General features: G+C 39.7%; 1 protein-coding gene across 4 annotated transcripts in view; it reads left to right on the forward strand.

Moving 5' to 3' along the window:
* The window catches only part of arhgef12a (Rho guanine nucleotide exchange factor (GEF) 12a), a 42,067-nt gene that overhangs the window by 19,246 nt on the left and 10,476 nt on the right, over positions 1 to 12,345 (forward strand). For 3 of the 4 annotated variants that reach the window (XM_040009725.1, XM_040009727.1, XM_040009729.1), the window contains 14 exons: positions 5,697 to 5,795; positions 6,874 to 6,923; positions 7,100 to 7,157; positions 7,252 to 7,415; positions 7,757 to 7,804; positions 8,139 to 8,258; positions 8,728 to 8,814; positions 9,220 to 9,354; positions 9,499 to 9,600; positions 9,731 to 9,841; positions 10,965 to 11,063; positions 11,487 to 11,529; positions 11,860 to 11,965; positions 12,164 to 12,301. In XM_040009725.1, coding sequence (XP_039865659.1) covers positions 5,697 to 5,795; positions 6,874 to 6,923; positions 7,100 to 7,157; positions 7,252 to 7,415; positions 7,757 to 7,804; positions 8,139 to 8,258; positions 8,728 to 8,814; positions 9,220 to 9,354; positions 9,499 to 9,600; positions 9,731 to 9,841; positions 10,965 to 11,063; positions 11,487 to 11,529; positions 11,860 to 11,965; positions 12,164 to 12,301 — 1,360 coding nt within the window. The remainder of the gene's footprint in view (positions 1 to 5,696; positions 5,796 to 6,873; positions 6,924 to 7,099; positions 7,158 to 7,251; positions 7,416 to 7,756; positions 7,805 to 8,138; positions 8,259 to 8,727; positions 8,815 to 9,219; positions 9,355 to 9,498; positions 9,601 to 9,730; positions 9,842 to 10,964; positions 11,064 to 11,486; positions 11,530 to 11,859; positions 11,966 to 12,163; positions 12,302 to 12,345) is intronic. The other variant, XM_040009728.1, reaches the window with a different exon arrangement.

Below are 12,345 nucleotides of genomic sequence, written 5' to 3' on the forward strand. Positions count from 1 at the left end.
ATTTTTTTTTTTAGACAACAAAAAAATCAGTGAGAACTGAAAGTCTTAAAACTCCAGCTTTTAATGAAATGAAAATGAAATTGTTCTGCCTTTTTAATGCTCTCGGCTGTTACTTGGGTTCCTTATGTGTTACTGTGGTGATGATACAATACAGAAGGTCACCTTATTCTCTAGTGTAAGTTTCGTATCATTGGTGGGTGCTGATTACATTAAAGTTGAATCTCTGAATTATACATTAGCTCAGATCACGTCAGCAGTCCCACTCCTCATGGTTTATAAATACCAAAGAATTTTAAATGCTTTAAAGCAGAGAGAGAGAGAGAGAGCGCGCTAAGCATCTAGAGGCAAATTCACACCAGCTCTTGAATTCATATGGCTTCATCTGCTTCCTTGACACCCATGCCCTCTCCTCCTCCCTTCCTCCTCGCTCCTTCATCTATACCTAACCCTCTCTCTCCTACACCCTTCCCCCCAACCCAGAGCTTTTGGCTCCTCTAACCTCTCTCCACATATTAGCTGCTGTTCCTTCTATTCTCCAACCCCCAACGTACCTATCGATCGACTTACCTCTCTTTTGATGACAAGAAACCACTGGATACCTTTCTCAGTCTTTAAAATGTTGAAATGACAATTTAAGAGAGTTTGTTGTAGTTATAGAGTCTTCTCGTTTTGTTGTTTTTTTTTGTTTGTTTGTTTGTTTAAATAATATGAGACTACAATTATGTATTTAAGCATTTGTGTACTTTGCGTAATGTTTTCTTTTATGTCTTGTGACGAAGTGCTGGCCAGATAAAAGAAATGCAAGGGGAAGGTTATCTTTTAAGTCGCTCCACAAAGAACCTGAAAAGTAACGTTCCTCTTTCTAACCTGTGAGATAACATCTACTTAAGCAGAGTCGTCAGAGCAGTTTCAGAAATGACCTCACACGTAACCTGTTTCCAAGGAAAGGTGCGACCCTGTGTAAAATGTAAATAAAAACAGAATGCAGTGATTTGAAACTCATTTTCAACAATGCTGGGAAACGGGTGGATGTCTGATTGTTTTGCAGACATGTATTAAGCATAGTCCTAACTAAAGGATAATTCAGTGACCCCGAGGTGTGGAAGCTCATACTTAATGAAAAATAGTGCAAAGACAAAATATTATATGTTGAAACTGTTGTTTTGTAAATAAAGATATGAGTAAATTTGAAGCTTATAGTACAGAGGACTTTTTTTTTTTAAACACACATCTCTAAGCATTTGTAAACTGAGACGACTGATTGCTTTTTTTTTTTTTTTTTAAAGCGAAACATTTTCCGAGCATGTGTGATTCAGAAATTCAGGTATTTCATAGTTCAGGGCTTCCTTTGTTGTAGTTCCCATTTAAAATGTTTTCAATTGTCTAATTGGTCGGGGCTGTAGAAAAGACCAGTTTAACATCCAGATTCTTTTCTTAGCAGGTCATGTTACTAAAGTGTTTCTAAGTAACTTAAATGTATCTTTTTAAACCCAGTTTACCTAGCTTCTGTTATTGCTGTACTAGGCCTTTGGAAACTTTAACTAACACTGTATTTAAATCATTTATTTATTTTAAAAACAAAACAAAAAAAAACAATCATGGTTGTGCCTTTTATAAATGTCGTGTTTTGTCTTTGTACTGTTTAATTTAAATGAAATTATTAATGATGGTTCCAACTTTTTTGCATAGGGTTCTGTATTATAAATAGGTATTTTTATTTGTTTGTTGTCTAGCCAGTCTTGATGATGATTATGATAGTAATAATAATGAGAAGGACCCTTTGTTGTCGTTGTCTATTAGAAAGTGCAAGACATTAGATAAAACATTTTAAAAGAATTGAAGCATGTAAAATAAATCTGGCATTGAAAATAATTAAAGTGTAAAGGACAGACATAGACGTCTGTATATTTATGATGACTGGACTTAAGGGGATGCCATGTATTGTGCTCCTTTATTTACAGCAGTTGTGGGTTTTGAAGGCATAAGGGAAGACACTGTTTTAACTCTGTTTGTCTGGATGTTTGTCCACCTGTACTGCCTGCCTGAGGGCAGAAGGTTGAACAAGTGCTGTCCAGAGTGGGGAGGCTCTTTCATTATTTTCTTTGCCCTGCTGAGACGGCGAGTGCTGGAGATGTCCTCTAGGGAAGACATTGGGCAGCCGATGGCTCGCTGGATGGTGTTGATAACCCTCTGCACAGCTTTCCTGTCTGCTGCCGAGCAGCTAGTGTACCACACTGTGATGCAGTACATCAGTACATTGTCGATGGCAAAGCAGTAAAAGGCTACCAACAGCTTTTCCTCTGTGTGATTCCTCTGCAGCGCACTCAGGAAATGTTGTCTCTGGTGGTCTTTTTTTTAACTGTCACTGTTATGTTGGGAGACCAAGAGAGATCCTCCGTGATGTTCCTATGAAATTAAAGAAGGAAACCCTTTTGATGCAGTCTGTATTGATCTAGCGAGCAGCAGGGATGGGTCCACGCTGCGCCTCCTGTAGTCAGTCATCATCCCCCTGGTTTCTTGATGCTGAGTGCCAGATTATTAGCAGAGTAACACCCAGACAGCTTCTACACTCAATCTCTGTACACTAACTTGTCACTTCCAGATACAAGTCAACTCACAGTAGTGTCTTCAGCAAACTGTATTAACTGTGCATAGTTTGTGTTCTGGGCAACCATAAATTCGTGTTTCAGGATAATATTTTTCCAAGTGTATGATGTGTTATGCATTTACACAGTAAAAGCCTTATTGGTCATATTTCATGTCCACACTGGCTTCAAAGATGTCCTGTCTTGGGACTGTTTCAGTGAAAGTAATGGGGCACAAAATCCCTTCATCCAAGTATGGATAATACATTTTTAAAGGCAGATGTAATAATAGTAGCTTTGAGATTGGGGGGTGGGGGGATGGCCTTTTAATCGTCTGCAAAACTGTCTTATATGAAGGTAACTTCATATTAAAGTATCAGTATAATCTCAGATACTACTCTGAATTGAATGTGTGTATGGCACCTCCTTGCAAAACAGTGATGTGTATCTCCGTATGACTGCTTGAGGCTCTCTGTTGGACTCTAAGCCAAGCTACCCTGGTCCCCAGAGGTGATCCTTTTGTTGTTTGTTAAACAGTCCACCTATAGCACATGTGTCAAACTCAAGGCCCGTGGGCCACATCTGGCCCGGCGGACAATTTTATCTGGCCCGCGAGATCATTTTATATAGATTTATTATTATTGTTATGCATGGCCCGGCGATATGAGGCGCTAATAACACACAAACTACAGATCCCATAATGTAGCGCAGCAGAAATGTGCATAAACTACTTACGGTAGGACGTTTTGTCAGAACACCGGTAAACCTGTGTATCTTATTAGTGGAGCTAATGTGGCTGTAATTAAGGAATTTAAGACGGCACTACGAGACAAAACATCAGGATAAGCTGAAAAACTTAAATGTAGAGCAGAAACTACAGAAAGTAGAAGAGCTAAAGAAGAATCTGACATTTCAACAGACTTTTTTCACCAGAGCAAACTCACAAAGTGAAGCTGTTGTGAAGGCAAGTTTTATTGTAGCAGAGGAGAAAGCCAAATCAGCCCAGCCATTTACCGAGGGAGAGTTTCTGAAGAGCTGCATGATGAAGGTGTGCGACGTCTTGTGTCCAGACAAAACGTAGATTTTGGCAAATGTGAGCCTGAGCAGAAACGCATGTCAAAGTGTAACCGACATGAAACTGCCCTGGGACAAACTTGTTGGACTTACAACAGATTGAGCGTCGGTGTTGTGTGGTGAAAAAAAGTGGACTAGTCGGCAGGATGCGAGTAAAGATGCAGGAGAACTGTACGGTGAGTTAACAGCATACTGCATCATACACCAGGAAACGCTGTGTGGTAAAGTCCTAAAAACGGAGCATGTAATGATCACCGTGACGCAAACCGTAAATTTTATCAGAACTAAAGGTTTAAATCACTGTCAATTTCAGTCTTTTATGTGGGAAATGAATTCAGAGTTTGCCAACATTCCTTATCATACAGAGGTCTGTTGGCTGAGTTGGGGAAAAATTCTCAATAGAGTTTTTGAGCTTAGCAAGGAAATCTGTCAGTTCATGGACATGGCATGTATGATGCGGTGAAGCCATTTCAAGTGAAGCTGTCACAAATGCAGCAGTGCAACTTGCCTCACTTTCCCTGTTGCCAAGTAATGTCGAACCAAGTCAGCGCAACAGTGTTCCCAAACGCACACTTTGCTGATAAACTGAGCGCACTGAGTGCTTTAAAGTCCTTTGGTGACTTAACGTAAAGGAATACTTTGGATTACTTAATATATTATCATGCTGTTTACAACTACGTGAATGTACTATTGCTGTGTGATTTTATTACTATTACTGAAGGTCCGCGGCTCCGAACCGTAGTAAAGGGACCTCTGGTTAATACGTCGGGTTCATGTCGGGCTCATAGCCGAAAACTAGCTTTACTTTGTTGTCTGGGTCAACTTTGCTAGCGAGAGACAGAGAGGGGCGTTGAAAGACTGCTCCAACGGAGCTTATTGTTTCGGAGGAAAACACGAACACAGTGTACAGTCGAGTCTTAATAGCTTACTTACAACTGGGCTCGTCAGGCTCTCTTCTTGGCTGCAGTGGTTATTATTATATTAACATGCTTCCAGCTCCCGTTTCTGCTCAATGACAGCTCGTACTTTTCCACTATCCTTTTTCTCCCTCCTCGCACTTACAGACACATAACGGGTATGGCAGTCCATTCTTCCTGCAGCACGGACTACACTGCCCATGATGCTACATTCTTTAGGCTATGGCTATAGCATTCTGCCTATTAGCTTAGCACAGCAACAAAAAGGCACTCTCTCTCACCCAGGAAACACACAGTCGCAGAGAGCGTGTGTCATCCTGTAACCATGGCAACCGTAACGCTGCCGCCTGGAACAACAGAACATAGCTGTCAAACAAAACCCAAACAGTCCTGACCTGCGACAATATGAATCAGGAAAATACCGCCGTGTAATCCATTTATTTCAACAAGGTAACTGTATTCTAAATACCACCTTTTTAAATGGTAACTGAATACAGTTACTCATCTTTTGTATTTTAAATGCGTAACAGCGGTACGTGTATTCCGTTACTCCCCAACACTGTTTACAGTTGATGTGGAAACTGCACCTGTGCAGATTCAGATGGAGCTGCATTCTAATGGGACACTCAGGGGAAAGAATGGCCTGCAGAGTTTATTAGTTCCATTCCTGAAGCAATGCCCCAGCTCCGTCTACATACAGCTCGAACCTTGTATATGTTTTCATTTATTTTTTCTGGGGTTTGTGGCAGCATGTTCATATTTCTAGCTTGTATAATTTTGACATAATTCAACATATCTAAACCAAATCTCTATTAAAAATTTAAGAAGGCACCATGGAGCCATTATCCGTGGAGCCCACTGTTGTATTTTGATGTTTAAAAACAAGAAAGGAGAGCTTTCTAGTGACCTACCTCACACACAGACAGCTTCAGCTTTATGCTTTGGCAGAGGAAAAAGTGTAAAGTTTGATTTTAACTGATTTTTATCACCTTCCCAGTGTGATTATTGTGGAATTCTGTCACCCTACATGCTAAGAGTGAACTAACTGGGTGAACTAAAAATTTACTCAACTTCCTGATCTTGTGAAAATCTTTCTCTTTCCGGTCTGTGTCACTTGCAGGTCTGGTCCAGCGATGTGTAATAATCCAGAAAGATGAAAATGGCTTTGGGCTCACTGTCAGTGGTGACAATCCAGTGTTTGTGCAGCTTGTCAAAGAAGGTAAGATTGACTCTCAAATTTAAAAGAGAAAAATGTTACCACATTGACCACCTTCGGTTTGAGCCTTCCGTGAGCTCCCCTTATTTTGCGCTTGTGTCATCATGCAGTGACATCAAACTATCACGTCAGTTTGCCATGTTAGTTCGCCAATATGAGTGGTAATTGGTCCCCAGAATTCAACAACTCTGGCGTTTATTTAGACTAGTGACGTTGTTGACTGTAAACTATTTCCTCTTTCTACAAGTTTCACTTGTAGTTGCAGCTTCTGCTTTATCCTGTTGTCTTGTTATGAGTTTGCCAAGATGCTTCTGTGACCTCGAGTAGTGTCTCACGCTGTCTGTAGAGGATTATGTGGGCTTTTATCAGGTCACAGTAAACACTAGCAGGTCTGTACAGCAGTGGATGGAGATTGCAGAGGAGGGAACCAATCGAGACCTTTTTTCTTTTTTGCACTTTCATTAATGCTTGGGAGTGTCTTAACTATCACTGAATGGCTTCCCATTTTCTTTTTTTAAGTTCCATGTGAATAATGTATCAGCATTTTAAACTGAAAAGCAAACAAAATGCAGCTATAGTGTCTTTAAATGTCATCCCAACGTGGTGAAACTGAAACAGATAGTTATAAGTCCCTTTTCCCCCGCCTACTCCACAGTTGAGCAGACTGAGTTATATTCTTTGTTCCCTGACCCCAAGTTGAATTTCCTCACTACTACAAACCTGAAGACCTAAAGTCTATTTTCGGCTTGCAGAGTACTTGAACTGCACTCTGCTGACTTTAGTCAGACTTGCCTCTCATAATAACCTGTCTCATGCCTAAATCCCTTTGTTTGGGGTGGAGCTGTGAAACAGGTCCTTCTTGTAATATAACCACTGTTATGGTCTTTCAAAATAGCACTTGAAATAGTCACGTATTTATGGTCTGTCAAAAGACTTTTGGCATATTCATTGTGAAGAAATGTCATTGCTGCATCATGAAGAAGCATTTTTTGTTTCCTTCCTTATTTTCTGTTATTCCACTTCCATTGCTTTTTCTCTCTCTTTTGGTTGTTAATTGCTTATTTCCCTTTGTGTTTACCAGATGGGGCTGCGATGCGAGCAGGTGTTCAGACAGGAGACAGGATCATCAAGGTATTCTGTTCCTCTGCCACCATGTCTTTTCACTGCGAAAGTCACCGTTTTCTACTCCAAGGCCAATACCGAGGCTGCCACCTTCTGGCCACTCAGTATTTCTACTCAGTAAACTATTGGGAATAAAATGCAATGTCAGGCTGTGTACTTAGAATATGGCCACTATTGTCTTCCAGGTTAATGGGACCCATGTTGCACATTCTAACCACACAGAAGTGGTGAAACTTATTAAATGTAAGTTGTTCTTTCTGCATTTTCACAAAAGTTACATTTTAAAAATAAATCCTACAAAAAGGGACTAATTCTCGTTTTTATGTGTGTGTTCTAGCGGGCTCCTATGTGGCCCTCACAGTGTTGGGCCGGCCCCCCGGGCTTGCCCAGATACCTTTGCCCGAAGCAGAGCCAGACATGAGCTTATCCTCTCCAAACTCTCCAGCACCACAGCGCCCCTGCAGTCCTCAGGACAGCATCTTACCTATTCAACAACCATGGGTACTAAAGACATTAGTTACTTCTGTTGCCTGTCCACTTTCCGCAACTTTGTCATGCTTCTTTATCTTATTCCCCTTGGTCTGTCTATGCGCCCCCCCCCCCCTTTATAGATGCTGTCACATTTGTGGTCTGGGGCTAAATGACTTCTATATAACTCTGACACTATCTCTGTTATATATAATAGAGAATTATATAACATATGTGAAACATGTGTATATTTTACTATTATTAAATATTATTATTATTATTATTAATATTAATAATTTTAAATGATATTATTTCTATTATCTATTATATAGAGAGATATAGATTGCACATTTGCTGTTTTGCATCTTTTTCAGCTTCTCTGGTTTTTATCCCCACAGGATGAGAAAGCTGACATCTTGGAGGTGAGCAAAGCAAACAAGTGCAAGGGCATTAGAAAGAAGATTTGCCCTCTTTGATGCACAGCTGTGTTAAATTGCACTATTAATACGAGTGGTGTTTTCTCTTTGGAAAATCAAAAGATCACTTGTACCAGAACATTCATACAGAGGAGTCAAGTAGTATGTGTATTGTTCATTTAAATACTGCAGTGTATATATTTTAATGCAGGAAGTAGTTTTCTTTACCTTTTGCATGGGAAACAAATGTCAACATATTTGACATTTTTCCACTTTCAAGCAAACTACAGTGACCTGCTATTTCTATTCTTGTGTCGATTTCCCCCTTCTTGCCATTCAGGCCATGAAGGAGGAGTACAGCAGAAACCCCTCCCCTAAACTACTGAAAGACATCCAGGAAGCTGAAAAACACATTCCTCAGCTGCAGGGTCAGCTCCCCAAGGCCATTGGGACAACACAGGTAGTTACCATAACATGCCCAAAGACATGGGATATCTAGGGACAGGTATCTAACGGCAGCATCCAGGGAGGTGTTGTGGGATTCTTTTTCTTTTTTGTAGAACATTTAGAGATTGTGCCAGACAAACATTAATCCAAAGCCCATCAGAGGATTAGACTTTCTCTGTGGGAAGCCACTCTTTTGTGTCTGAGTGACGGCTTATTTTATAGTCATCACACGCTGAGCCTTGTGCTATGTGCGTCAGCTAGTTTCCTAGTGTACATTTAAATTTTTCAGTATTTATATTTTATGCAATTCCACTCTTGAAAGACTCTTAAAATGATTTATTGACTATTACCGGTATATGTAGTTTATTTTGAAAAGCTGTTTGAACATGTGTCATAAAGAACATTGTAAATATTACTTGTTTATCATTAAAAATATATAAATCTTTATAATTATTTTTAAAAAAGTATTATTAAATCCTCAGGAGATTGTTCCAAGTGATGATGCAGATGAAGATGCATTTGTCCCCAAGGGAGAAAACAATGCAGACCTGTTCTGGACCAGGACCCCTGTAAGTAATCACATTTTTAAACATCACAATCTAAAAATCTCTCTCAATACCATATTTACATCAAATTCCAAGACCTGCTATGCTCTAGAATAATAATGTAAAAGTAAATGGAATCAGTCCTGCTTGGCTTTGGGGCTTATTTAGATCTAAACATCACCAGAGCAAGGATTATATTTATGCATACCGATTCTACATTCAGATGACTCTCAGGCATAGCAACCAATCTGTAGTATAGTGTTTTAGGTCTCTTTTTTTTCTCTTTTTTTTTAAAATGAAATTTAGATTCATTACAAAGTTGTTGCTTTGTGTGTGTGTGTGTGTGTGTGTGTGTGTGTGTGTGTGTGTGTGTGTGTGTGTGTGTGTGTGTGTGTGTGTGTGTTCGTGTTCCTTCCTTCCCACTTTCAGATATCTCGCATATTTGGGCCGTCATCTCCAGACAGCCAGTGTCCAAGAGAGTTCTCCTGTCCCAGCCCAAAGACCACACCCAGGAACAGCTACAACTCCTTCCACTCCCCAGAGACAGAGGACACCACTGATCTGGTAGCTTTGTGGAAATTATCTTCACACATATTATTTATTTACTCTGTCTTTCCTCTAACTGTTACAACCACACAATAAGATCAAGAGGTTATGAATGTCCAAATGGGAGACACATATTGACCATACCTGACATCTCGTCTACAGGACGCCCTTTCCCCTACCACAGTCAGCAGTCCCTCCTCGTCTCGCCTGGTTTCGCAGATCATTGGAGCTGAGGATGACTATTTTGATTCAGACCAAGAGCAGGTATTTTTTGGGGACATTATCTCTTTTATTTATTTGCAAAACCCTACAATTTTACGGAAAGCCCAAATACAATTTCAAGTGACTTATAGGTTAAGATTAGAGGTAAACTGTTGTACTGACTGTTTTTCAGACAAACGGCCAGTGTAACAGCTTTAATAGTATTGAGCTGCTCAAGTCTCGCCCTGCCCACCTCGCAGCCTTTCTGTATCATGTCATCTCTCAGTTCGACCCTGCTCCTGTGGTAAGACTTCCTTCATATTTGTTGATGGCTTTTATGCATTATTTACAGTTTTTACGTAACCTAGGCCCTTTGCTGTGAAGAAAGTTCACCCAGTCACACAAAGCTCGTTATCAATTTGCTAAGTTAACCCAGTGTTTGCTGTTCCAGGTATGCGCCAGTCCCATGAACATCTGACCAACAACACTGATTTAGTGCACTGACAGCTGAGAATCTCATTTTACAATGCAAGAATAAAGTATAATATTAGAAACATATGAAGAAACACAATGAAACTAACATACCTGCTGCAGATAAACCAGCGATATAAGATTAAAAGCTCTGAATAGTAGTTTTACATACTTATAGTTATAGAATATTCACAACATACTTCATACCGTGTACATTATAACATAATAGACCCATTTCTGTAATATACTTACATATCTATATTATTGCTAATATATATTGTAATATATCTATATCACTAAAGCACTTCTGCATGGATGCAAACTGCATTTCGTTGCCCTGTGCATGTGCAATGACAATAAAGTTGAATTCTATTCTAATTCTATTCTAAAAGTGTTAAAAGTGCTGTATGTTTGAGGACTTTGAATGTTTTGGACAGTAAGTCTGGGAAAAGAGCTGCTATATGAAGTCAGTGAAAATGTTTATTTTAATAGTCTGAGAGCAAGTAAATAATACAAAAACTGAATTCAAATATGGGCTTTGACCTTCTGTGATGTCTTATGTATTATATATTAATGTTTATTGAACAACAAAATTGATGTAAAATTGTTTGCAAGCAAGGAAAGTTGCATCTAAAAGTCAGTATTTGTTATTGGTGCTGATTTTGGAAATGCAATACATTAAAAATTTTTAGACCTGGAAAGGGCGAAACTATTTTCCAGTGAATTGATTAGTCAGTAGGTGTTGATTTCATACTTACCTAACAGGTAGGGTTCACAGCACAAGTTATTGTGGCATAAGTTATCTCAGTAAGAAGTGAACCACCACAGGAAACCCCGGCTTAACTATGGGAAGAAAGCTTAACTTGTCTTAAAACAAAATCTTGCTGTTTAGTAGACCTCTAGGAGACTCTGCAGTTCCTACTTTTATTTAGATTTTTAATGTTTTGTTCCCTCAGCTGTGCTACCTCTATGCTGACCTCTACAAGCAGACCAACTCCAAAGAGACCAGACGGGTGTTCATGGACCTTCACAATTTCTTCATTGACCGGGGAGCAGTGAGTCTTCATCTGTCTTTACACGGCGAGCACACAATATATTATTGCATTTAGATTGCAGCAAATTATTGTAGCAAATTGAATTTAATTACATTTCCGGGTGTTTCCAAAATCATACTAATTCGACCAAACAAAGCCTAAAAACACATTTTAAAGTAATCTCATATACAGGTCAGAACAGGGTGGTGTATTTGCTGGTAATTGGCTGTTATGCCTTTCATTGGAGAAGATAGAGGAGTATCAAGGGCACAATAAGACTAGAAAAGCACTATAAATGCCAGATCATTTACTGTTATGTGTCTTTATTTATGATCTGAACTCATGCAGACAGCATTTGGCAGTGTTTTGCTTGACTTCAGTACCTTCACTCCTTTATATCCCTGTTTGCTTTTAAAGAATCGAACTGTTTCATTTTTGTTGCAGAATTTAAAAGTTGGTGTTCCTGAATCTGTCTCCGCTGATCTTGGTAAGTATTTCGTACACAGCTTCTGTCTCATTCAGTTACCTAACCAGCATCATTTAGAGCTGGTGATATTTGTTTTGTGCTGACTTTTTGTGCTTCTGCTGGGTAACTTTAGCAATTTAAGCACCCTCATTATACAGTCCCTGTAAGTCGATTCCTCAGCCAGCCAAGCACAGTCCTTGCCAAGGCCTTAAGAAATCAAATGCTCTGATGGTTTGGAAAGTATTGCTTAGCTTTAATACCACTTATTTATTGTGGACATGCTGCAACCCTTTGATATTTATTCCGTGTATGTGTGTGTGTCCGTGCGTGCGTGCGCGTGTGTGTTTGCAGATCGGCGGCGGACAGAACTGATCCCAGAGGAAATAAACAGACAACATGTTCAAACACTGCAGGACTCTCTGCTCCCTGATATTCAGAAGAATCTTGAAGATTTCAGGTAAATTCAGAATTTGTATTCTTTGTGATGCTGCCGATTTAGCTGGGTTTCAGATGTTAAGGATTTTGTTAGCTCCCACATTAGGCATATATAAAAGAAACAAGCTTTTCTCATCCTCTTCTTCATTGTTTCTCTAAAACATTATCAACCTGGTCACAGTAATAACAGTATACCTCCTTATGTGTTTGGTACTTGCAGGCAGAAGCGGAGTATGGGCCTAACAGTGGCTGAAGCAGAGCTGGGCAGACTGGACCAAGAGAGAGTCAGAGACCGCGGCACTCTCGAGCGGGAACGCTCATATGCTGAAAACATCATTGCGAAAATAGACGATATCCTGTGAGTAACTGATACATATACATGCTAGTTGGAAGCACATAATA

The sequence above is a fragment of the Simochromis diagramma genome, unplaced genomic scaffold (genome assembly GCF_900408965.1).
Source record: "Simochromis diagramma unplaced genomic scaffold, fSimDia1.1 OVJJ01000344.1, whole genome shotgun sequence".
Lineage (NCBI taxonomy): Eukaryota > Metazoa > Chordata > Actinopteri > Cichliformes > Cichlidae > Simochromis > Simochromis diagramma.